The following is a 27,510-nucleotide window of genomic DNA, read 5'->3' as shown; positions in this document are numbered from 1 at the left end:
GCCTCTGGGGCACACACCTGAGGTCACCAAGGGCGTGGCCCTGGCACTGCTGCTGGGGGCACTCACGGCGGTACCGCCCAGGCAGAGGCTGTTCACTGCGTTCATGCTGCTCGGCAGGCTGAGCCCTGAGGACGTGGCACTCGAGGCAGAGGTTGCTGCCGTGAAGGTGGCTGAGGACTGGAGGGGAGGGGCGCTCTCCACGCTGGCATGCTGGCAAAACAAAAAAGCCAGGACACATGGATCTGGGGGCAAAGCACGAGAGTGCAAGAGAACCAGCCTGGCATGGGGGCCCACAGTCTCCAGACGGACCTGGGCGCTCACTGTGGCCCCTCACACTACAGCCAGAGCAGGCCATTGGGACACAACTCATAAGCTGCGTACCAAGACATTAAATTTGAGATTCATGACCAAAGACCCTCCTAAAAATCTTTAAAGTTGCTCTTGCTTTGGTATGTGAAACAAGGCACAAAACCCCCAGTAAACCTTACGTCAGAGATGAGCACAGAGCATCACCTCACAGAAAGGCAAGGAGTCTCAAGAGAGCCGACCCCCGGGCAGCCCAGCCCACGCAGGAGCCCTCTGGGGTAACTGGGCTTCTCAGCTAGTCTAACCTGGAAGTAACGGGTGGTCAACAGGAGAGGCCTTTGCTCCAGAACCTGGTGACACTTTGCAGGCCCCCAGGGCCTACCAAGAAGGGCTCACCCGGCCCTATGCCTGCACAAAAAGAACCACCGAGGCAGGAAGGGCAAAACCTGGCAGAAAGCCCTGAAGAGCCTGAGTTCCCAGAATCCTGCCCAGGCGCCAGAAATGGGTATCAGGAAGGGCTTCAAGGGCTGCTAGGTGGGTGAAGGAGAGACACCCAGTTGGGCAAAGCAAGGCCCAAAAAGGGAGGAAAAGGGTAAGACAGGAGACCAGCCTCCAAACCAGAACGTATCCAGGACAAAGCAACTGGAAACTCCTGGAGGAGAAGCTGAAAAGGAACAGGAAGGTGCAAGAGGAAAGGGACCATCGTGTGCTGTGCCTCCCATCGCAGACAGCTCTGCCTGTGCGGGTCCCGGCGCCACAGCCCACCCCACCCACCCAGCCCCGGCGTTGGGGCCCTACCACCCAGAAAGGGGTCAGCAAATGAAGACAGCTCAAATCACGGTGTCCTGGGGCTCCCCAGGACTCCTGGTCCTTCCACCCAGATGGACAGAACCAGGGACAGGAGAGCCCAGAGCGGGGCAGAGGCTGCCCAGCACCTCCCTCCACGGTCCCTGCAGAAAGTCAGGCTTCCGCCCAAGAACACCTGCCACAGAAGCAAGAACAGCTCTGCCCACTGCACTGTGATTATCACTGGGCACACAACTTTTCAACCCAACTACAGGACAGAAAAATGAACAGGCCCAGTCTTGGGAGTGGGGGAATCCACAGAAGAGAAGCTTGCTGGAGAAGTGGCTCCTGATTTGCCAGCACGAACTCAGGAGTCGCCCAGCAAGCCTCTCCTTCCTCCAGCGGACCCTGACTGGGCTCCTGTCTGCCCCTCACCTCTCAAATCTGGGAGGGAGACAAGATGCTGGCTCGCTCAGTCCCTCCAGCGGAGCTACCACTCAGCTCCTCAGATGGGCCCAGAAAAGCACAGCTGCGCCAGACCCTCCACAGAACAAAAAGGGCAGCAGAAAACACTAGGTTTCCTTCCTAAGGTTAACGCGGGAAAGACCGAACTATGGCAGACTGATACACCTATTTAAAAACCAAAAATATTTGTAAAGTGACAAACCTGTGGAAAATATTTGCATCTCCCATCACCAGAGGCTACTTACTAGTCTCCCAAGTATAAGAAATAAATGCCACAGACCGGACAGGAAAATGAACAATTGTAAACAGCTCACCCAAAAGGTAATTTAATAATTTTCCAACATATAAAATAGATGTTCAAACTCTTTCAATTAAAGACTATATTGACAGGTCATTTTTCTGTTAACACACTGGAAAAATACAAATGTTTGGTAACATCGTTTGAGGAGGTAGTAGGGAAACAGAACATTTCATTCATTGCCAGTCAAAGGGAAATGGGTTAGAATCACTATGCAGAGCAATCTGGCAATTTGTATAAAATGATAAACGCCCAGTGACTCCACCTCCAGGGCTGACCCTCTAGACACAGCTACACACATGAACCAGGACGTACAGAAGGTTACCGAGGGCAGCTCTTGTGCTCTTGTGCTTTGCAGATGCTGTGCTGCTTACAAAGTCAAGGTCTGTGACAACCCGAAACAGCACGGCTGTCGGCACCGTTCTTCCAACAGCACTTGCTCCCTTCCTGTCTGTGTGTCACATGTTGGTAATTCTCTCAATATTTGCAATCTTTTCATTATATTTGTTACGATGACAAGTGACCTTTGATATTACTAACGCAAAAAGATTACAACTTGCTAAAGGCTCAGATGGTTGGCATTTTGTAAGCTAATAATGTATTTTTTAACTTTTTTTTATTGATTTATAATCATTTTACAATGTTGTGTCAAATTCCAGTGTAGAGCACAATTTTTCAGTTATACATGAACATGTATATCTTCACTGTCACATTCCTTTCTCTGTGAGCTACCATAAGATCTTGTGTATATTTCCCTGTGTGATACAGTATAATCTTGTTTATCTATTCTACAATTTTGAAATCCCAGTCTATCTCTTCCCGCCCTCTGCCCCCTTGGCAACCACTAATAATGTATTTTTAATTGAGCTATGTGCATTGTTTTTTTTAAGACATAATACTATTATCGCACACCTAATAGGCTACAATTTAGTATAAACATAATTTACATGCACTGAGAAACCTTAAGATTCATGTGACTCACTCTCCTGTGGTAACCGCTCTACTGTGGTGTCCAGAACTGAGCCTGCAACAGTTCTGAGGTAGTAAGACTGAAAATGGCCCTAAAGCTCCATCGGAGGAGAACTGGTAATATAAGCAGCAGAGCTTTGAAAAAGGAACAAAGAACTCTGTTTCAACACAGAAACCTCCTGAAGACACACTGTTACATGAGGGAAAACCTGGAAGGACACTGTGTGGAAAGTCCCCATTTACAGTACAGGAAGGGGCAGAAGGCAAAGGGAAAGCGACTGTGAATGCATTTTCTATTTTATGGGCTAAAAAAAGAAACTCTAGAGGATCAAGACAGTAGTAGGAAGAGGGGGAGAGGGGAGCACACGAGAGACAGAAAACCTTTCCAGTACGTATCTTCTTATGCCTTTTGTTACTAAATCTTAGAACAACACTAGCAACCGTACAAGGCGATTCTGGCTGCAGCCGCTGGGACTGCACCATTTGGAGTTTCTTGCTAAGACACAGAGTGCAGCTGACCCATGAAAGCAAGGGCTCCAGGCTCCAAACACAGTGCCCAGGGGACAGGAGGCCAGCTCTCCAGGGCTCACAGTGGGGACATCGCATGGCTTCCCACTGGCCAAACAGGAAGCGCTGGCTGATGGGCAGGCCCTTAGTCCAAAGGCAGAGACATTACCCTCAGGCTCTGCCAGAAAGGTGGTGATCTATGTGTTTGAAGACCATGAACTGTGGGTAAGATTTCACTTGTAAAACTACAGTCTGAAAGCCATAGTATTAGCCAGATCCCGATGAAAGAAAGAATCGAACTTTTTCCATCACTTCATTTACAGCCAAAGATTTGAAATACACCTTCTCAGAGGAAACAAACTGCCTCAATTTCCCAACTGCCCCACTCATCTGCACCCAAGACTTCCCTCCCTGTCTGGGACCCATCTACTCCAACTCTGAGGAAGTTTGCTCTTTCCAGGCACCTGTCCTGCCACAGTTCCCTATGTTCCAGTCTCTCCCAGCTTCTGCCCGCACAGACTGGCCTGAGCCCGGCGACGGGAACCACGCCCCCGGCTCCACAGTTCAGAGGGCGCACCTCCGTAACCACACGTAAGGGTGCTCTTTGGTACGTCAGGACCCTTGTCAGCTGGTGCCCGAACTGTGCTTCCATTCTTGCCTCTCCACACTCCCTTCTCTAGCAGCCACCTTCCCAAAGTCTCTGCCTCTGAGCTGGAGGAGATGGCACACTGTGGTCGAGTGAACGAAACACCTGACGCCACAACCAGGAAGACTCCCAGGACCACGAGTGCATGTGGCAAAGGATGGATACGCCTCATAAAGCTCTCCCTTTGCCCTTCACTCTCTCTACAAGGGCCTTCGCAAAGTAACACAGCGCTATCCAGGAAGGATGTTCTCAATTAAACTTGACTTGTCCATGGAGCCAAGCACAAGCTAGCAAGGAGTGTACTTTCCTCTAAAAAGCTTGCAAATACCTCAATAAAACAAGTCCTGGTGGGGAGGGTGCAGCTCAGTGGTGGAGCATGTGCTTAGCATGCACAAGGTCCTGGGTTCAATCCCTAGTAGTTCCATTAAAAAAAGAAATGAACCTAATTACCTCCTCCCCCCCAAAAAAAGTCCCAGACAATAAATAAAACCAATCCTGCTAGGTAGAAAGGTCTCCTATAACAAACAGGGAGCTCGGTGAATTCTGGGGAACAAATTCACCACCCGACAGCCCTGCCAATCATGTACCAGGTCTGGGGGACCAATTCTTCCACAGAGGCACGGACTTAGGGAAGCAGGATGTTCTCCACGGTGCCTACGAAACCATCCGTTCAAACCACATACCCAGATAAAGACACTGCAGCCAAGCCATCGAGAGTATTTGAAATGTGTGTACTCCACACACTGAACCCCACCTGCACATGACTCAGCTCCAAGCTGGCTGAGCAGGGTGGTGGGTAAGGGGCCTAGAGAACACTTACTGTGTGTGCCGTGCTGGAGGAGAGGGCTGCGTGTGCAGACGGGAGGCTGCTCTGATGGCTGGAGAGGGAGCTAGAAGACAAAACAGAGCACCATGTGTCCACCCCACCAAGTCACTCCATGCAGGGGGGCCCGGCTTCAGGCTTCTCACCCTTCGTTCCCTATCACCTTGGAACCCAGTCCAGGTGTTCTGGTGGTTAGAAATTATCTAAGGGGTCACTCGCCATGAGGGCCTGGGAAACCTACAGAGCCAGATTCAGGCAACTCTAGCCATGTGCTCGATAGCCTGTAAACAAGTACAGGATCACACTCCCAACCTTGGAGACCCCATTAAATCTGTGTGTGAGGCTTCTGAATAAAGTTCCTACGTGCAACCCCATGTGCCAGAGTCAGACCTTGAATTCCCATCAAATCCAAAATTCAAACCATGTGGAGAGCTCTCTCAGAGTAAGGACCAGCCATATCCCATTCTCCTGCGCCCTGTTCTGATAACTTGATCTCTGAAACCCTGACAAGTACAAGCCAGAGAACTGCCATCATTCTCAGTCCACGTCACAGGGACAAGGCCCAGATGTGGGGGGAAAACTAGGCTCGGGGCTTCCTCCTGAGCCTTCCTCCTTGAAGAACAGCAGAGGGCCCTTGGACCCACCCATTCCCCAGGGGACCCAGTGCTCCATCACAGCAGAGACATTTCAGGCCCGCAAGGCTGTCACTCCAGGTGCTTCAGAGACCCCACCTGGCCAAAAGTGACACTGGAGCATTACTGCAAAGGACCAGGAGGTCGTGCTGGGGGTGACAGTGGTTTTGTTGGTGGGAACAGCCTTCTGTAAGGGCTCCAGGACTTCGCCCTGGTGAGCCTCCAACTCCAGGCCCCCATTTTCCCCATACCTGCTTAGCTGAGAGAGGGGGCTGCCGGACAGGTCACCAGGCTGGGACAAGGCAGGCAGAGTGGCAGTGTGCTGGGACACAGGGGGCAGAAGTGGAGTGCAGGAGGTGGTGCTGGGCAGGGAGCCCGCAGACGGGAGGGCAGAGGGCGGGTCTGCTGTCTTTGGAGCTGGAACGGATGAAGTAGCTGTAAAAAACACACCTGTTTAGCTCCAGAACCAACCTTGAGTATCTGAAATATGCTGACTGTTCTGTGACATGACAGGCTTCGCTGAGACAGATACAAAGTTATACTCCCCAGGGAAAATGCCCAAGTATGCCACCAAGATGGTCCCTTCTCTGTCTGATGTGACTATGGCAAGGACGGTCAGAACACAGAACTCTGGCCAAGAGTGGGAAATGACCTCTTTCCCAGGGAAAGAGGCTCTAAGATTGAGAAATATGGTTACAACGTGCGGCACAACAGGGGAGAGTGACTCTCTGGTGGGTGAACCACTTGGGGGTTAGTTATTTGCTTCTATCAAAAGAGTATCAAATCAGGCTGACCTTGTGAAAGCTCAAAGTCAATCTAAGGCAGGAGGGGGCTGGCGCAGAAAAGACAGTTTCAGTGCCATCCACACACACAACTCAGATACGTGCTTGGAACCACAGCATCACTGTCTTTCCCAGTCAGGGGGGAGAAGCGCCTTTCCTGCAGGAAGCCCTGGGAGCCCAGGGGAACACACGCTGCCTCTAAAAGGGAGGATGACTGGAAGGCAAACACAGGCAGCAAGAGGGCGACACTCGGTTTGGTCAGCTCACAGAGTGAGCACCTTCCTGACAGTCCTTCCCAGATGACACCTGTTCCTCCAGAAACCAGACAGGCAAACAGGTGTCCCTGGCCCCAAACTCAGACCCCAACACTCAGCTCCCTGGGTATAGATCACACTGATAACAGGTTCATGGAAAGCCTCTCAAAAAAACTGTGGGGGGGGGGGAGGGGGGGGGAGAAGAGAGCACAGGAGATAAAAACCAATCTGAAATGCACACTGTGTCTTATGGACATTTCGTATCTCAGCATCTTACTTAAAATCTCCAAATAACCTAGCACACCTCTGTGTGTTCTCAACCCCATGCCTGGACAAAAGAACCTCCCTTTCCACCACGGCCTGTGAACTCCAACCTCCTGTGACAGCCAACGTTCTCAGAGCTACCAGTGTATCTCCAAACAGCTCCAGTGGCCAAACAACACCAAATCCAACCCTGGGCAATTCACATGCGCCATTTTGATTCCAGCCGAGGCCCACTGCTGGTCTGGCAAAATTCCATACCCATACTCCAAAAATTCCGAAATAAAAGGATCTTTCTGACTTCCATACCCTGTACAGATACCCATTTGGCCTTACGGAATGATGGACAAAAATCACCATACACCATCACAGACAAACTAGCCAAGAACAAAGGAAACAACTAACAGGGATTCACCAGTGCTGTCTCCAGTGATCACTGAGCTGTACTAGACTGGGGGGGGGGGGGTCCCCTTCATTTTCTCCCAAGTGTTTACAGTGAGCAACATTTTCCCTCTCTTCCTCACAAGGTCTTTCCTGAACTAGCACACCAATTTTTGCTTTAAAAGTCTTTCACATTATTGGAGTGAGAGCCCTTTAGACCATCTTGGAACAGGGGCCTCTGAGCAAAAGCTTAATTAGTACCACACTCCACACTGGGGGTGCAGTCTGACTTGGGGAGAATAACACAAGACGATTACCTCCTTTTCGCTGTGGCTATGACATTTCTAATAACACCGTCAGCTACAAGTCGGTCACATGGGAATCTCTACTTGAAACTCTAAACCCAAAGAAATGATGCCAACGATGGGTCAGAGACAGCTATCAGAGAAACCGCGAAAGGACTTTCTGCAGAATCAGCCACTGGCCAGCTGTTTTCCCCATCACATCAGCTGTGCTCTTTTTCTCTTTGGTTTCCACCAGCCACAACAGTTAGCTTATATACTTACTGTCTATTGCCTGCTGACTTCGACTACCATGTCCATTCTGCAAGAAAGATGAAAAGAAAGTGAGCAAACCCACAGAAATCAAATGACAACCTAGACGACTTTCCTTTAGGATTTAGCCACAAACACATGAAGTACAGATTAATCAAAGAACTGTGGCTTGTTTTATTTTGTTTCTTAATAAAAGGAGAGGCAATACAACAAATTCTTAATAAATCCCGAAGAGCTGACATCTCTGAAAACCAAACTGGGTATTCAAGGAACTAGTACAGATACAATGTAAGACTCAAATCGCAGGAAGCAATGAAACAGTCCCCAAAATTAAGCCGCAGGAAGAACCTGGGACCCTCTTTCTATTCAAATCACAAGCCTTTCTATGTCGTGCGACTCCTGTCTCCCAAGACCACTCACACAAGAAAGAAAACATTTCCAAATTATAACAAAGATAACTTTAGTACAAGAGAATTATCATATTTCATATTATTAATAAATTGTTTCTCAGAGAAAAAGAGATGATACTTTGAAACATGTTTTTTTCTGAACTGGGCGGGGAAACAGTATGTTAGGACAGGGTGGTAGTCCCGAAAAGAACAGAATCTGCACAGAACTGGTTTAACTGCAGAGCATCTCACTGGCACCTACACACAGGAGGCGGCATCCCCACAAGGCCAGCTTCCCTTCCGCAGACTCACGGGGGAGGCCCTGCCCAGAGCGGTCGGCTGCGGGGCCTGCAGGGCTCGGACACCAGCCCTGGACGGGGGAAGGAAGCTAAGGAGACGACCCTCCTACAAATGGCAAAACTACTAAAGAAAAAGACAGACCTTAGAGCTGTTGCCTCTGCCTTAACCTAGGTCCCATACAATTTCTGCTCATAAAATGTTACTTACAATATATTTTTTTTCTTAAAACAATGTGAGATTATTTATAAGAAATGTAGGCAATAAAACAGAGCTGCCAGAGGAAAAATGTGACACAAAACATGGGTTAAAATAAAAGACTAAAGTCAGGAGAACAGAAACACCAATATATGAAGACAGACGGAGAGCAACTGAAGTTCCACTCTGCCTCCCTCAGCGAGGTTCACTCCTCAGTAAGTACGTGCACACGACAGCAAGCACGTGCATCCTCGACAGCACAGTCTCCCCAAAACTACACCAGATAAAACGGATGGAAAAGGGGAACAGGAAATGGTTGCCATCATACCTTAGGATTATATTCCATTCCACCTTGAAAAGCATTTTTAAAACATGAACAATGGACAAACTGTCACAACAAAGGAGCCACATTAGTTGGGGTGGGGGAAATTCTAGGCAGAAACATGGTGGGAACAAACGTAAAGTATCAAATGACCAAGAGATCAGAAAACTGCAGGGGTTTTATTTCGATTAGCTGAGCAAGCAATGAGGTCAACAGTGATACGGACAAACGGAACAGGAAGGCGAACGGGAACGAGAGCCGGCACCGAGATGCCGCGGAGATGGCGGAGGGCTGAGCCTGGGTGGCACGTGGTCTGATTCGTATTTTAGAAACTACAGACCAGCACCGTCCCAGGGAACCACAGGCTCTGCAGTACCGGGAACAGTCCCCATGTGCGCGGTCCTACACCGCGGCGACTCCCCACATCTAGACACTGAGCGTTCACAGTGTGTGTGTCTGAGAAACTCAGCTTTTAAATAAACCACTACATGTGGCCAGTGGTTACCACACTGGAAATTACAAGAATAAATTTCTTGAAAAAGACAGGTCAAGAATACATGACTTTTTAAAAATATGTAAACCCAGAAAGACTAATAAAGGTGCAAAACGACAGCAAAAAAATTTTGTACAGCAAAGTACAGCAGATGCAGGATGGCACCTGACGCAGCTCAGTGGGTGTGGGGGGGGGGACAGGTGTAGGAGAAGTTTCTAAACCCTGCACAGCAGGGTGGACACCCCCTTCCACCTTCTCCCACAAGCTCTAAATTTCATCAACAGGGTAACGCATGGCCTGGGGTACTGCAGGGATAAAAGAAAAAAAAGATGGATCACATCAATGCAGGCAAAACGAATATTCTGATGGCAGCCTTCTCTTCCTGCTAGGCTCTTAAGACACTGACAGACAGACACAGGCCCTGAAGGGAGAAGACTAGGAGAATCGTCCCCGGGGAATTCAAACAAACAGAAGAGGCCCACGGGGGCTGACAAAGGAGCCCCCCAGCCCCAAAGACGTGGCCGCCCACAGGGCCCCACACCTCAGCCCAGTCACCAACCTACCCCCACAAACACTTAACCTTCTAGTGTCAAGTAGGCGGACTGCAATCACCAGACATTGGAGGAAAACATCTAATATAAAAGATGGAAAAGGAAGGAGGAAAAAACAAAAGAAAATGTACCCAAATTCCTGCTATGCCAACTTAATTATTTTTATTATTTTCATGTTCTTGTCTACTCTTTAACCCTCACTGGTAATGCTTAAATGTCTGCCTTACAGGAGGTAAAATATCACAGACAAGACCGTGTTCCCCTCCTGCCCCATCCAAACCACTCTGAGCAACTCGGGGTGTACCCGACACTATCCTTCCACCACGCCTCTGGGCCCACCCACACATCCCTCTCGCCTGGCTGCTTGAAACGCAGGTTTCCAGCGAGATGGCCATTACCGGCAAATTTAACAAACTCTACAGATCCTGCTCAAAAGGTCAGCCAATTTCTAAAAGGAAATCTCAGCCAAAAAGCGTAATTTCCCAACCTGCGCACTGAGCTCCCAGCAGGATTACCTACAAGGAGAGACCTGAAAGACCACTTGCCGGGGCGGTTCCTGGAGCTGACTGCGACGGGCTCACAGAGCTCCGGTACGCGGGCCTGCTGTGCGCAGAGCTCTGGTCGTAGGAGGGGGACACTGTTGCCGGGCCGGCGGGGCTCAGAGACGAGCTGGTTGGGCTGGAGGAGGTGAGGACTGACGCTGTGCAGGTGGGGCTTTGTGCTGCACTGGTCATTGGGAGAGAGGTATTCAAAGAATCACTACAAAGAATAAAAGACATCAGACAGACTTGTGTCACTTTTACAGGGTTTCATGAAGTAGAATTACGTCATCACTTAACTGTCACATTGTAAAGTAAATAAACCCGTCTGTAACTACAGATTTATACTGCTGCATTACTTAAATGACATAAATGAAGTTCAAAAAAACTGGCCCTCCTGCTCTTCCCAAATTAAACCCACCTAATTTAATTGATAGGCAGGGGACATCTTTAATAATCCTTAAGAATCTTTAACGAATCCAGATGTCTGAGACCATCCTTAAAAAGGGAACTCAAGCAAACATCAGGTTTTGGCTCTAGAAGTCAAAAATTTAATAAAACCCAAATCTGGGATTCTCTATTCATAAAATATTCTACTGAAGGAAAGTAAGTGTTGGCCAAGATGTATAGAAACTGCATCCCTCATAATTACCGGTAGGAATGTAAAATGCTGCAGCCACTGTGGCAGAGTTTGACAGTCCTCAAGGGCTTAAATATGAGAGTTAACATATGACCTAGCAATTTCTAGGTATATATCTAAAAGAAACAAGAGCACACAAAATCTGTAACTGAATGTTCACAGTGGCCTGATTCATAACAGCCAAAAAGTGGAAGCAACCCAAACGTCCATCAGCTAATGAATGGATAAACAAATGTGGGAGGGATATCTGCACAATGAAATATTATTAGAAATAAAATGCATACAAGCTACAACATGAACCAACTTTGAAAACACTATACTTAGTGAAAGAAGGCAGACACAAAAGGCCACATATTACAATTTTCCAATTATATGAAATGTCCAGAAAAGGCAAATGCAGAGACAGACCACCGGCTTCCGGGAATGGGGGAGGGGAAACTGAGAGTGATTGCTCACAGGCACAGGGCTCTTTTTAGGGAAACTGAAGAGAAGTTCTGGAATTAGACACTGGTAACGGCTGCACTAACCCATTTACTGTAGGGTGTATTTTCTCCAGCAGGTGGTTTCTTAGGCTCTATTTTGTTTTACTTTGCAAAGGACTTAGTTCAATCAAAACCAGAGACAGAGGTGGGAAGCTACGTACCTTAAAGACTTTGAATACAAGCTAATGGGAATCTGGCTACTATTTTCACTGCTTGCAGCTGATCCAAATTCAGAGAGAGATGGTTCTGATCCAAATTCCAAGGCGCCAAACTGAACATTTAATCCTGTGACATCTGCTGAACCAGGCATTTCCACTGCAGAAGCTGGGATCTGAAAAAGCAAAACCATTATGTCAGCAACAGAAGTCAGAGATTCCCAGTCCCAAAGACCTATAACATGGCAGAACAAGCACTGGGTTCCAGGGACGCTGCTAGCAGGCCTGAGGAGCATGCAGTGAAAGGCTGAAGGAAGGGGAAAGGAAGAGAATTTTTTTTTTTAAAAAAGAAAGAGAAAGGAAAAGAGTCAAAAAAAAAAAAAAATTAAAAGAGAATGGTCAGTGCCACCAACTGCGACTCGGTGACAGATGGGTGAAGAGTGGGCCTGTGATGAAAGCACTTGGTGCTCAATGAACCCTCATCCTCTGCAGAACACAGTGAAATACACAAGGCCACCAGATTTTCTGAGCCAGATCTATCTATAATGTGAATGAGCACTCTGTCGCGTAACACAAACCCGTTCCTTCTAATACCAGCCTAGTCACTCAAAAGTGGCCAATTCCTCATAAGGAAGTAACAGGCTATGTGTCTGAAAACACCACACAACAGTTTCTGAGACTCAATAAATCAGCACACGAACTAAATGTTAAAATACATCCACCTCTGGGCCTGTGACTCTGCAACGGAAGACCCACCTTAGAAGCTGGAGGTATTCGCCGCTTAGGGAGTTTGATGTGTTTAGGCTGTGGTTGGTGAGCAGACACGGTGATGTTTTCGACAGTCATGCTTGGAAGCTGCAAAAGTTTGTTCACAGTGGAGGTACTACTGTCTCTGGGTGTTGACTCTCGGAGTTTCACCTGGGAAGGAAAGGACTCCAACCCAGGAGGAGGAACAGTGACTGCCGGCGTCTGGTGCTGCTGCCGCTGGCTCAGCTGGCTAAGAACAGGGGACGGTTCGGGCTGAGATTTGAAGTCTGTGACGTGTGCAGGGAGGGAGGGGAAGAGTAAGGGACACAATCAGTTATTCAGGAGCAGGGGCTCAGTGCCCCTCTCCACCGCCACGGATGGTGAAGGGCTGCAGTCCCCACGAGCTTCTCCCAATTGTCTTCCAGCTGAAGCGGTGTGTGCATGTCTGTGATGTGCAACAGGTACATGATGAATGGCCAAGGATGCCCGAGAATAGGTTTTTAGCTAATTTCTTATACAGAGAGGAGATTCAGTTTATGCTGAAGTATATGGGAGAGGGAATGGGTATTTTGTATTAATTTTTGAAAATTATTTGATTTTTTTCAGTAAGTAACATACAAGGTATTACAAAATCCAAAAGGTTGAAAAATACATATGATAAATACGTATCACCCTTCCACCCTGTCCCCAGATTTGCTCCACAGAAGCACTGTACCCAGTTTCTGGAATATCTTCAGATACTGTTTCAATGTATATACAGAGACAGACAGACATACACACTATATGTATCTTGCTTCCTCACAAACCATTTAGTTTTCAGAAACTGTTCCACATTAATGTATGAAGAGCTACTTTCTTTTGATGTTGTTATAAAGTAATCCATTGTACACAGGCATTGATTTTTAAAACTAGCACTATACTAATAAACTTCTAGGTTTTCAATCTCTTCCTATGAAAAACAACACTGCAATGAATATATTTTTATGTATAAGACATCTTGCTCAAGTCTAAGTACACCTGCACGATCAACTATTAGAACAGAGTCGCTGGTCCAAAGAGTAACTATATTTTAAATTTTGACGAACACTTCAAAATTCCTATCCATAGATAGAACACACACTTTGTAACACACTGTAATACCATACTTTTATCCTTCCTAATTTGACTGGAGGAAAATGGCATAAAAGACACAAACTAAAATGACGTTAAGTCTGCCTAAAAATCACTGCACACACTTAAGTATTCTATGCCCATAAACTCTGTCCACACCCTCTTTTGACCCTTTTTTTCACATCACTGTTGATCTCGATTTTAAGTTACTCTTTTTGTATTAAGGAAGTCACCCTTTGCCTATGATATGATTTTTCAAATATTTTTCATAGTCTGTGTCTCTTTTGATTTGGTTATGGTGTTTCCTGTCATATCTAGAAAGGTCCACCTCACACCAAGTGCATCAAAACCTCCCTGTGTTTTTTGCTATTATTGTTCTACATTTACGTTTGAATATTTCACTCATTTGGCACTTTGGTAGAGTGGGAGTTAGGAATCCAACTTCGTTTTCTAGCCAGATATCCGATAGCAATAAACCATCTTTTTCACCACTGATTTGAAATGCTACCTTCTATAATATAGGCTAGACGTTGGCAATCTTTTTCTGCAAAAGACCAGACAGTAAATATTTTAGGCTTTGAAGGCCATCGGTTAGCAACTACTCAACTCTGCCTTTGTAGACTGAAAGTAGTTGCAGACAATACATAAATGAATGTTGTGGCTGTGTTCCAAAAAATTACTTACACAAACACGTAAAATCCAGTTGGTTTGCCAACTCATGACTTAGTCTATTTCCATCACAGATGAATCTATTTTTGGTTTGATATTAGAGGCATGTACAAAAGAAGACAGGCTTTATAAAGAATATGGGACTAGCATGCTCAAATCTAAACACTTGTATCACTCATTACTAAGTGTGCAGAAAAAAGTTTAATATACATAGGTGGCCTACAGCTGCCATCACAAATGGCAGCTTGCAAGATAGGCTCCTGGCTGCTGTCAGGGAACATGGAATTTTGGTAGCAAAGGATGCCAGCACTCTAATTGAAAAAGTGACTTTCTGTGCCTCAAATGTTTATACAATTTGGTTTATGCTGAACACTTGCTTTCCTTCTGTAAATCTAAAGTTTTGGTATGTGCTAGGTAGCAGGTGCCTATGTAACCAGCCCCCCAGTAAAAACCTTGAGCATTGGTTCCATCATGAATTTCCTTGGTAGACATGACTTCAAACCTGGGAGTGGTCTCAGGTACTTGGCTAACAGTAAGCCATTACCTTCAGCAGAGAAACATGCTTCCATGTCTCTCAATATGCCCTAAACATAAACCAGACAGCCAATCCTGTGGTTGAAGCAACACTCTGCTATTGTGGAATGTGTGTGTTGATGGGAAATGGTGGTTTAATGTCACAAAGTCTATGGGATACAGCTTAAAAAACATTCCACTCACACACGGTGCCCTTAAATTACAAACCACAGACTATTGTGGCTGGACCAAATATGGTAGATACATGCATGTGTTAGAATCAGAAAGCAACCTAGATGATGTGATGTAAAGTACTGCCCACATTTCACCTGCCGTCACCACCTTATTCTAATAAAGCTCAACAAAATCTGTCACTTACTAAGCACTTACTCAAAATGCTGTTTCCTCATACTTGCATGACTTTACCATGCTTCTGCACATCTCTTCAAAGTACGTACTACTAATATTAACGAATGAATGCAGGTGTCTATATAATACCAAGCTGACTGATTTAATTCAGAAACTCTGCAGAAGTCCTACTAAACAGATACATGTCTGGGCAAATTCCACGTTAGTGTTCACAAATCCACAAGTTCTGCTAACACTCAGCATGTCCTCAATGGGGGAAAACCACCATAGAAAATACACACTTACCAAAATGACTAAGGACTGAGGACTGGGACGCTGAGGGCTTGAGGTCCCAAGAAGAAGTGGTTGTGGGGGGACTCGTACTATTCTGTTGTGAACTTGGGGTGGTGGTAAACTGGCCCAAACTCGGAGCTTTCAGCTGGTCCAAAATCTGGGAGCTGGTGATGTTTGCCATTTTTGAAGGTGCAAGCTCTCCAAATCCTGAACCAAGGACGGATGACTTTAAAGGGAAAGAAAAACGGAAAGAAAAACAGAAGTCCTCAGCAATACAGAATTTCCACCTCAAGCTTTAAAACACGTCATGTATTTTCACAAGGATTTTTAAAATTATAACTTAGGACATCTAAACTAGTAAGACCCATGTGAATAAATGCTACATGAAAATATTATTATGCAACAAGATCTGAAAAAATAAATCCAGCAACCCTTCCTATTTCTGATATAAGAGGTTAGAAGGAAGAGGAACATTTTCTCTGGATTTTAAGAAACGGAATTTTACTTAAAAAGTGAAATCACATGTTCACAAACACAGTACTACCTTTTTTTTTTTAAACTAAAGAGGAATATCCTGAATTAAATGACAAAGACAAGCTTGAAAAACAATATACAGTATTCCCTTAATGTGTGAAGAATAACTGTCTTAATTTTTTTGTAAAGGTTTTAATAGGTTTAGTTTTAAAAGAGGTCAGCCATGAGGTCACCCTGCAAGAGTAAATGCAGGTCACAGCACTTACTTTAAAAGTTTCCAAAATCAGACACTGCATTACACACGAGGTATCTGTGTCCTGAACAGACACCCTGGACACTGCCGTGTTTATTTCAAGGTGTTCAGATGACTAAGAACACCAAATATGCTCCATGAGAAAGTACATAAAAGAAAACGTTACAGCCCCCACCTATCCTGTCAGGTTGGCTCTCCAGACTGAGGGGGATGAAAGCCTCTGACCAGATAACACACAGCGGCGGATCAACTGCATTTTTACTTACCAAGATCAGTGTCTGAAAAGTTTGTCAAAAATAACTTTTCACAACCATCTAAAAGGTTAAATACAGAAATGATCGGCATTCCCTCAAGAGGCCAGATGCAGAAAGCTGAAGGAATTACTTCTGTTACCAATTTCCAAAGGCACGGGCTATCCCCATTGTTCTAAAGACACCCAAACTCTCCAATGTGAGCAGAACTCCAGGTTGTGGGCACTCGCTCACAGGATCGCTTCTGCTAGAGGCTGTTACCACGACTGACCCCTACTCCAGATCCTGCGCTCAGGCCGCCTGCCGCCCTCTCTCACGTCGCCATCAGTCCACCAAGATCCAGCTCAAGCCCACTGCTCAATGAAGGCTTCTTGGATAACGCTTCTATTCTTCCTCTCTTTTCCCACCTCATCTCTGTCCTGAATCAGCTAATTTCATCTTCACATACTTTCTGCATGTTTCACAACACAATGAAATCACTGCCTCAGTGACTAGCACCGTGCTTCAGGTAACACGTCGCACAGGGCTGCTGCACTCCACCCACACACTTCCATCAACAGGGGCAGTTTAAAAATATGTGTACTGGTACGCACGCACTCCCATGTACACAAACACACACAGTGTCCGATTCCCACTCCCAAAGATTCTGACTGATCTTGTGTAGAATCTGGCATTATTTATTATCATTATTACCGTTGTTATTTACCAGTTTCCCCATGATTATAATAGTACAGTAGGGTTAAGAACCACTGCTCTACTGTGCTAAACAAACAGTTCTTACTCCAGTTTCTCGAAGTGTCATTCATGATGAAAAGCAAAATACCTGAAGAGTGCTGTAAAATAAGAAAACTCAACTCACGGCCTGGCTAAGATTCCAGCAAGTCAGGAAGGATATTACATCGGTATACCAGGGGCAGGCGGAAAGACAGAGGAGGAAAGGAATTGGGTGGTTCAAACAAAACTCAGGAGGTGTTACTGGGTCCTCTCAAAACAGAGGGGGCACCTTGCTGTGGGCTGTCCAACTTTAAGCGCCCTCTCATACACAACCACTGATGACACTACAAATGCCAAGCCAGTTACACTCGACATGACATGACTGTGCAGAGTAGAAAACAGCAGTGAAAAGTTTACATAATTCAATTCTCCACCTTTGGGGGTGGGGCAGGTACAGCAAATGATTGAGTCAGGGTGTTGGGGGCTGTGGGGAGAATTACCATATCTTCATAACAAATTCTGTTTCTCAACTGTAGATTTCAGGTAAAGCACAGCAAATAATGAACCAAAGTGATCATCACTAGAGACAGCTGTGATCTCTGTTTATATTTGTAGTCCTTGCAGCCTCCCCTCTGCCAGCTCAGAACTGCCCACACGTGGGACAGGGGCTTGAGTTTGCCATTGTGCAGTTAAATGCCTTCACATTCTATGCTCCACACTTTTCCTCCCACCACCTGTCTTCATATCCTTCACTAACAGTTTCTGAAGTTCTTTCTGATGGGAGATTAATTCTTATGGGAAGCCAGAGCCAACGTGCTGCAGCAGTTGACACCGTTTCAATGAAAACATATTCAAATTATACGGGCCTCTACTACATAGTGTGGTGGCATTTTAAGAAAAAGTACACTAATTTTTTGGAATAACAAAACAAATAAAAATGCAAAAACTTTGAGAACCTAGGCAGACTCGGAAAGAACTATTTTTGCATATTAGCAAGCCAATAATGACAAACATTAGCAATTAAATAAATTGGAAAACAAACGGAAATGTAACATCTTAAGTATAGAGACAGACTTCAAAACCCAAGAAAAAAATCGTTAGGAAGAAGGATGCCTAAATGATTATGACTAAGCTAATTCATAATCCAACTAATAATAGAGAAATATTTCTGTCTTCATCCAGAAAACTCAGAGTAGTTGAATTCCACATGGAATCATCAGATATGTGCTTGGAAATTACCACATCATTGTTTTCTGGACTGAGATCTACAGTAGAAAATTTTATATTTAGAAAATAATTGTCATTCTAGAATACAGTTGTTCATAGGCACATTCCTCAAAATCCCATACTGAATGAAATAAAAGTGAGTTACCAGGCTCTGAGGAGAATACGAGTTGACAGTGGTAGAGCTGCCAGTCCCTGGTGCCATCTGACTGTTGTGCTGAGAATTTGTGAAGACAAGGGCTTGACCAAAACCCTGCTGTTGGGAAGTTTCAAAGGAGCTGACTTCTGAGGCTTGACTAGGAGAAACAGGCTTCTGGAGCAAGGCTACCAGATCAACACTAAGCAGACAAAAAGCAAATGAGGACTGAGTCATAAGCAAATCTTACCAACAAATGAATCTGAGAAGTAAATCATCATAAAGTAAATTCATGCTAAAAATAATCTAAGTGACGAAAACCTTTGGAAAGTTGAGTTTAAAGGAGCCAAAAGAAGAGCATCAATCACCCTCTCCCACCCAAATAGGAAGCGACGGAGACTGAATCCGGGCTTTGCAGAGAAAAGGAACGAAAAAGTGCATTGAGGTATTTCCAGAGAAATGGCACACTGGCAGCTGAATTGAAAACCTGGAGCAACTGAGTACTCTTAAACAGTGTTCTCAAGTCTGGCTTGTTACGTTTAGAATATTGTGCCCCCTTTTATTACTTGAAACTCGTCTCCCTTGAACTTCCCTAAAGGAGAATGAACCCGTATTTTTAAAGAATGAGGACCAAAGCCATACTAGACCATTCAAGCCAATTCACATTTACCATAAATATTCCTACGTTCTGCAACCTATCCCATAATACATTTAGGTTTATATAAATCTCATATAATTTTCCTTAAATATTCAGGAAAAAAATGCACAATAAATTAACAAATACTGTTAATTAGAATTCTTATAAACGCCCCCAGAAAGACAAATATTCCAACTGGAGAATCATGGCCTTAAAACCTGAAAACATGAGGAAGAAATGATCTTCCAGGTATATACTACTTGATATGTGAGTGAGTGTCTAACTTCTCCACAGGATTACCTAACATAGTCATTTGCTCCATTAAATCCTTTTAAAGGCCAATTCCCAGGCAGTTCTAACAGAAACTCTCACCAGGCCATTGAGGCAGATTCTGGAAGGTCAAATAATTCAAAACGCACCCCTGATATACAGCAAAGTTCCCAGGCCTGAGTTCCCTCCTTGTGTACTACCCACTCTCACTTCCCCATAACCAGGTTGAACTTACGGGATCTAGTGCTTTGAGACCCAAGGTAATGTTCTAGCTTATGATAACCTAACTCCAAGGATACAAATCCATGGTATTTATATTACATATGATGCGTCTCAGGTGTTGCATTACTACAAAAACCAGAGCAAATTCTATTCCAAAAGACTGATAAGTTAATACGCAAGAAAAACATTACAGCACTGTCTTCTGGAAAATAATCATTAAAAATGTCTACTTCTTGATTTATGTATGCATGTAGGTAGGTAGGTAGGTAGGTAGGTAGGTAGGTATTTATTTATTGGGGGGGGGTTAGATTTATGTATGTACGTATGCACTGGGGTTTGAACCCAGGACCTCATGCATGCTAGGCATGCATTCTACCAGTGAGCTATACACTCCCTCCTCTACTTTTTTTTTTAAATGAAAGCGATCCTATCAAATTCATTGAGTAATAAATGAAGAAGTTATATCCATTTAACAAGAAATTCTGAGCAATCCATAAAGCAATTTATTTCAAGACATAACCTTTGATCGTTCTTATCTCCCTATAATGAAGTCTTACACCCATCTCATCTGGCATGAGATTGAACATGTTAGATTCAAAATTGCCTTCAATGCTAAGGTGTCATATATATCAAGGTTCTCATCCTCCTAGACCACTGTATTTTGAAACCATACTCAAAGGCTTTTCAAGTTACTATAAAAACTAGGATGCAAATAAATGTTTTTCAGTAATTCAGTTCTGCACACGATCTAACACTATTTCAGCTACCCCCAAAAGCTCCTTCTTATTCTGTAATCTGAAAGACTAGTAGATTGGGGGGGAGGGGGGTAAGTTAGGTTTATTTACTTATTTTTAGAGGAGGTACTAGGGATTGAACTTGGGACCTTGTGTATGCTAAGCATGTGCTTTATTTACCACTTGAGCTACACTCTGAAAGACTAGTAGATTAAAACTATAGAGCCCTTATAAAATAAGACATCTGTATTACCCTGAGAAGACTAAATAAATGGTGTCAGAAGAAACCAAAGGATATTTCTGTTGTTTATCTGTCAAAAAACCCAGTATGTTTACAGAAGTTAAAAAAAAACAAAAAACAAAAAAAAAAAAACCCACCATTAAGTAGATTTAACATTATCTCTGCCACAAATTCTAACAAATCACAAACATAACTGCTATTTTAATTCATTAGTGGTGCAACAAAGTAAGAAACGGTAGAGGCTGTCATGTCAGCTCATCAGGTAAGTTAGGGATGAAAGTCTTAGAAAAGAGAAAAAACAGAAAAAGTCAAGAAAAGGGTAAAAAACAGTAAGAGATCTGAGAAAACAATTTTCCGAGGGCAAGAAATTTCAATTATGTGGGGAACAGTGTTTACCTTTGCCCAGGTGTGCCATGATTCTCTGCTGGAACAGATGAGGAAGTGAAGACCTTTGTTTCAGAAAGCTACATAGAAAGGAGTAAAAGATATTTTAATCATACTTTGTATAATCTCAAGTCAAAAATGTATCAAATTCCTGACAATTTTTAGTCACCAGTACTCTTATTATAGTTCAACCAAGAGGTGAGCTAAAGGAAAATACATGTGATCATGACATGTAATTTTCTTAAGGTGAAGATAATTTTGGATTGATAAGCCCACAAGGATTCCACATCAGTGAAACAAGGTAAAAGTCAGACCACAGTTCAAGTCCCAGTCTCACAATTCTACTTGACATTATACAAAATGAGAACACCAACAAAAGCCACCACCAATGTTACTTACAAATGCCAAAAAGTACAGAAGTTTGAGAAGGCAAAACAATTGATGTTTTCTCTCCCTGAGACAGATGGCTTGAGTATTATATTAGAAAGCTGTAATATTTTTGTTAAGTCATAGGTTTCCTTGCTGTTTTTATCAAAATAATTTCATTATTTACACATACAATAAACTGCAAGTATTTAAACTTAATAACTGAATAAGTTTAGTCATGTGCATACTTCCGTGAAACCATCACCAATCAAGACAATAAATGTATCTATTATCCCAAAAGTCTGCTGCTGTCCCTGTGTAATCAATTCCTCCCACCACTCAATCTTATCCCTAGGCAACTACAGATATGTTTTCTGTCACTATAGGTTGTACTTTCCAGAATTTTAAGTGGAATTTTAAAATACACAATCTTTTCTGTCTAGCTTTTTTCACTCAAAATTATTATTCTGAGATTCGTGCATATTGTTTTAAGGCACACAAGGTAAAATTTCTTGAAACTCCAATTAACATTACTGAAAGGCACGCTCTTTTATGTTTTCAAAGAGGGGCATGGGCTTTTAAAGGCTGGTAACTGTTGATCTAATGACATAATGCGAAAAACTAATAAAAATGCTATTTAAAGACTGCTATGATTCTCATCAATGTTACATGTCTCAGTGCTCTGAAACATGGTATAAAGTTAGACTTCCTCACACATTAATACTAAGACAGAGGCAAAGCAGACAGTAGGGGTTCATTTTCCATAAAAATAAACAGTGCTGAATTGATTATACTGTTTCAACAGGGAAGGCTTATGCTATGCTGCACCCCATTCCAAGGCAGTATCTTAAGAGCCCAGAGAAATCCATTTTTGCCTTAAATAATCTTACAAATTAAGACAAGCAGGAGAGAACCAATAAAGGAGTAGTACTTCCTTGAAAAGCAATAATACAGTAGATCTTAAGCCTTAAAAATATTAAGTTCAAAGTAAATGAGAACTACATTTCTCACGAAATCCTATCCCGGTAAAAGACAGAAAACTGCATTGTTTCATCCACCTGAGCTCTGGAAGAAATTTAGGATTTGCATTTCAGATTACTCACCTTTCAATCATCACTCTATATATAATTTCAGAAAAATTTTCATAATTTTGACAATTCCTGAGAAAAGAAGATGTCCACATTCCCTATGCTAATTCTTTTCAGTAATTATACTGTGATACAGTATGGGCTATGTTGCAGAATAGTACTACCTCTGTGTGTACATCTGAACTGTTTGCTAGTGGACTTACATCATAAGACCTCATCTGAGACACAGAAAAACCCCATTGGTTAGGCAGGACAGTTATTATGATATTAATTTTAGGATGAAAAATAGGAGGCTCAGAAAGGAAAGATGCCTCATCTGAGGTCAACAGGTGAACTCAGCTAGAATTTGAGTATTTTTGCCTTCTGATAGCCTGCTGGCTTTCTAACCTGCCTATTGGCCCAGACAACAGGGAAGGTAATTAAAGCTTTTAGCCCTGGAAGCCTTTTTTCTCCCAACAAACTCTTAGCAAAAATTCTAGTAACACAAAACATTTAAAAGCACAGATCTGTTGGAAATAAGGTTAGGTACCAACAGGCTGCACATTCTTCCTCTTGTCACCAGTACCCATCCATCTGCTGATTCAAATAGCCACCCACTCAATCCAGTCTCCCCAGATTACAGGTCACAGGGAGCCTAGTGATATCATATCCCAAAAGCTTACGGCTGGTATGTGGCAGAAGCGAAAATACACCCTAAGTCTCCAAACTTCCCATCAAATGAGAGTATCTTTCTCCTCTTGTCTCACACCCTACCCAGCTCACTCCCTGACAAGTGAGATAAAATCATGCTTAAAAAGAAAAAGCAGCAGCAGCAGCAGAAGTGTAGTTTGTTTCTTTAAAATAAAAAATAAATAAATAAAACTTCTGAGTACAAAATGGGAGGTGGGGGAATAATCTCAATAAATAAACAAACAGTCCGGGTCATTCTATTTAATTTTGAAGGTCAATACTTATAACCTCTTTATTCTATCCCTCCCAGTGTTGGCCATAGCTCTCTAACATGTACATACACACTTCTGTTCTGGGTCTTGAGAGTCAAACAGAAAAATGGTGTTAAGAGTATCTCATGCCAAACCCAGAATTTAGAGATCAACACTTCTCAGAAGCTAGTGCAGTACACTCAGAAATGTCAGTGGAATAAATCAACATAAAAAGAGCCAGTCTGGGTGAAAGGGGAAGCAGTTGGGCCTAGAACCAGAATGATTTATTTGGGTTAATTTCAACCTCAAACACAGACTCTCTCCTTTAATAAAAAGGTTATAGATAAATTAGGAGTTTAGGATTAGCAGATACTAACCACTATATATAAAATAAACAATAAAGTCCTATTGTATAGCACAGGGAACTATATTCAATATCTTATAATAACCTATAATGAAAAATATGAAAAACAATATAAGCATATATATACAGATATATATTCATACACACACACACGTACAACACTGTAAAACAACTATACTTCAATAAAAAATTGTAAAAAAATTGTTTAAAGATAATAAAGAATAATTAACTGTTCACAGGCCAGGGCAATAGCGTCTGTTAGTTCCAAGACCAAATAAAACAAAAATAAGTTTAAAAATGATGTCATTCCTTTTTAACACCCAGGCATTTTCAAATGGAAGCTTTAAAACCAAGTTTCTTAAAAATCTCAAAGCACCAACTTCCTTCTGAGGAGCATCTGCTGAAAAGAAAAGAAAACAAAACAAACAAAACACGGTAATCACAGGAGTCTGAAAGGGAGCCATGGAGGGCTGTAAGGTGTCTCAGGCTTTCCTCAAAGCACACATGCCCCTACCAGAATCCAAAAGAAAGATGGGTCAGAGCCGATGCTAAACACTTACATCTTCAGTCCAGTCTTCTGTTGTCCACTCTTCTACAGAATTCTTCCAGGCCCCTGTTAACAACAATCACAGCTTACAACACAAGTCAAATACTGTCTTACTCCAGATGATTCTCTACCATGTACTGCACAAGATGTATCACATAGCTCATGAGCAATTCAGTTTACAACCCAGAAGTATTAGGCTCTTAATCTATCTCAAGAAAACCAGTCATGTTTTCAAATGCAACTTGGCTCAGTACTATCCACATAAACTCAAAAGCAATGTCTCAAACTGATTTTTGCTTCAATGTAGGTAACATCTGAGCAATTGCTGTAAGGAAGTACAGCATATTTAACAAGGAGATTCTTGTGATTTATAGAATTTAAGAGAAGAAAATTCAATATCAGGCAGCTCTGTTTTGGATCTTAATTTCAGGCAGATTACTGAGTTATCAAATTCAGAGAAGCATCCTTTTCATACAATATTAGCTCCACTGTATGCTTTCCTGATAGGACTCCAGCAGAGCTGAGCATCAGTCCTATTCATATAAAGTCTGTTGCTGTAACTCCTGATGAGCAGGTACACAGGATGTGCTCAAACTTCTTACAGAACAATCATCATGTAAAACAAGTAAGAGCTTTAAAGAAAAACATGAGTTCAAATATGCTGATTTTAATACTTACAGATACTGTGTAAGTATAGGTCCACTACTTTAAAGCATACATGAGAATACACACCCAGATAAAATGGTTTTAAAAGAAACACACCAAGATACTAATTATAACCACCACCAGGAAGTGGGGTTGTGAATGTTTTTCAGTTCCTTCAATGGAAGAAATAGGTTAAGCACCTTATCTATAATGAGGTTTGTGTGTGGGAAGAGGAGGGTCATACTCCTAAGGAAAAAACGCACACGACCAGAACTAACTTCTTTGGAATCATGTCAGTAACCTAATAACCAACCACCTCATAAATAAACCGATGGTTACCTAGGAAGAGTCTTTCTCTATGTAATGCTTTCAGTTGTATGTCCCAAATTTGAGATTGGTCACGGCCAACGCGGAATCTATGGAGCACAGCTCCTAATAAAACATCACCTAGGATATGCTACCTTATGGGTATAAAAGGGAGGTGTCTCAAACCTGAAAATATCCCCTGCTGTGAGAAACCTACGCACATCACGGAGAGACGTCACCCACACGGTGGATCACGGCGCATATGCATTACAGGAAAAGAACATGGGTAGAGGTACTCCCTGCTCTTCTGTGCCTCTCAACTGTATGTATTCTTGAAATAACAGTAAAGCCTGATGGTGACAGATTTCAGTATTTGAACTGATAACTGATCCTTTGTTTTGGCTCACTTACCATACCTTTAAATGGTTTCCCTAATTTCTCCAGAAATGTCACAACACAATTGAATTTATGTACCCTCCAAATATCTCTTTAAATTAAAATATTTTCATAAATCAGAGCAGAAAGAAGTAATAGTTTCAGTGGGGGAAAATAAAAAACAAAAAAACACATGGTGCAATTAGTCCCAGTTAGAAATAAGTACTGGGACCTTGTTCTCTAGACTCCTCCTCCTCTTAGAGAGCACACTGTGCATAAAGCTAAATGAACCCAAGGCAAACCATACATCTACACCTAACATCTTCCTCCTATAACAGGCCTTTCTTAAGTATAATATATAATCTCGAATCTTTTAATGTATTTCCTTCCAGACTTCTAAGTACATGTATAGTTTTAAAAGCTCACAAGTGGCCTAATTTCAAAGCTGGCTGGTATACAGCATTCTCAGTGCCACCTCCGTCCAACCTACCCTACGCTCATGCTGTCAGATTTATCAAAGAAGACAGTACTCTTAACGGCTGACAAACTGCAAAAAGCTGAGGCTCGATCTAAGCAGTTTTAGGGACACTTGAATCAAGAAAGAGAAAGCATTTCAAAGCCTCAAAAATCATTCCTGAAACATCTAAAATTATAACAGGAAACAATTTAAGGTGGAATTTTCCTTAGGAATTCTGTCATCAATCATCAGCCAACTAACACTTGGTTAAAAGCCTAGATGTAAAGCATGATGATAGCAAATTACATGGATCTGATTAATGTATTAGAAATTTGGAGGATGAAAAAGTTAGTGAAAGCTAAAATAGTAAGAGAAAGTTTATGGGGAAGATGAAGCACAGCAAAAACCTTGGTGGCTGGAAAACATCTGAACAGAAAGACATACAAAGAAGGAATATTCCAGGGCAGAGAAACAATGCTTTGGCATTACAAGAGTCTAATTATAAAATATTAAAAGTAACCTAAAGTTCAACATACTTTTTTCCAAAAAGTTTTTATGTTGTGGTAGAATACTTCTAAAATTAACTATGGTAATCATTTTTCAGTATACAATTCAGTGATATAAGTTAAAACACACATTCCTTCATATGATAAGAGTGGCCTACCACTTAGGGGTATTATGAAAATAGTTAAAACACAAATTTATAGGATAAGAATCTAAGTAATTTAAAATCAGGCAGAAGACAATGTCCAGAACTGTAAACAGAAGTTCAACAGGTAAAGTGGTATGTCAGGCAACAGAGGGGAAGCCCCACATCAGAAGCCAAGGCCTGGCTGTTGCACTGACCCACCCTAGATACGCAGACTACAGAAACTGCACGGCATTAAATACAGAACAATTCAGGCTCAGGCCATAATCTAAATTTGGAATATTAAAATTTTACAGTGAAACCTTGGTCCCTGTTATAGACCTACAGACCTTTACCTCAAACATACGAGAAAAATTCAACGACATTAATTTATTCTCAGCTTAAAACAATAAATGTGAGATGCATGCTTTATGTTCAATTTAACTTGAACATATCAAAAGTACAAAAAGGCAGCTTTGGAAAAGGAGCAATGATGCAAAATCTGGGTTGCCTTGAAGGCCAAAGTGAAAAACATTTCCATTATCAAAAGCTGATTAATTATTTTATCAAGTAGTTGTAAAAATGTAGTTCACAAACATTCACCTGATTAATTTTTATTAGCTAGCCTTGGTTTAAAAATGGAAGCTCTTTTGAGCATTTTATAAGATTCTTAGCTAAGCATTACCCTTGGGTCCATAAGAACTTTTGTTTGACAGATCCTGAGCTACAATTGGAGGATTTGCTGCCAGTTCTGTGGATCAATGTAAAATGGAAGGTATTAACATATCAAAGCAATTAAGGTATTCATCAGAAGAGAAACTGGTCAGCAAATTAAACTGAAAAGGGAAAGCATCAAAGCTTTC

The 27,510-nt window shown here is 42.8% G+C and overlaps 1 protein-coding gene and 1 non-coding gene across 2 annotated transcripts in view; both read right to left on the bottom strand.

Annotated features, from left to right (window-relative positions):
- UBAP2 (ubiquitin associated protein 2) overlaps nucleotides 1-27,510 on the bottom strand; it is a 95,496-nt gene that overhangs the window by 5,907 nt on the left and 62,079 nt on the right. Inside the window, exons 9-19 of the mRNA XM_032477561.1 lie at nucleotides 24,250-24,302; nucleotides 20,964-21,031; nucleotides 18,476-18,665; nucleotides 15,424-15,637; nucleotides 12,487-12,764; nucleotides 11,737-11,906; nucleotides 10,460-10,673; nucleotides 7,677-7,713; nucleotides 5,684-5,867; nucleotides 4,798-4,867; nucleotides 18-210 (exon numbers count right to left, since the gene is read on the bottom strand). Of these exons, the coding sequence (XP_032333452.1) occupies nucleotides 18-210; nucleotides 4,798-4,867; nucleotides 5,684-5,867; nucleotides 7,677-7,713; nucleotides 10,460-10,673; nucleotides 11,737-11,906; nucleotides 12,487-12,764; nucleotides 15,424-15,637; nucleotides 18,476-18,665; nucleotides 20,964-21,031; nucleotides 24,250-24,302 (1,671 nt within the window). The remainder of the gene's footprint in view (nucleotides 1-17; nucleotides 211-4,797; nucleotides 4,868-5,683; nucleotides 5,868-7,676; nucleotides 7,714-10,459; nucleotides 10,674-11,736; nucleotides 11,907-12,486; nucleotides 12,765-15,423; nucleotides 15,638-18,475; nucleotides 18,666-20,963; nucleotides 21,032-24,249; nucleotides 24,303-27,510) is intronic.
- LOC116663406 lies at nucleotides 18,280-18,362 on the bottom strand. Its single transcript, XR_004319658.1, has one exon. It is a non-coding gene; the product is annotated as a small nucleolar RNA SNORD121A (small nucleolar RNA).

The sequence above is a fragment of the Camelus ferus genome, chromosome 4, assembly GCF_009834535.1.
Source record: "Camelus ferus isolate YT-003-E chromosome 4, BCGSAC_Cfer_1.0, whole genome shotgun sequence".
Lineage (NCBI taxonomy): Eukaryota > Metazoa > Chordata > Mammalia > Artiodactyla > Camelidae > Camelus > Camelus ferus.
The sequence above is the reverse complement of the archived record's forward strand: the minus strand, read 5'-3'. Positions and strand labels throughout refer to the sequence as shown.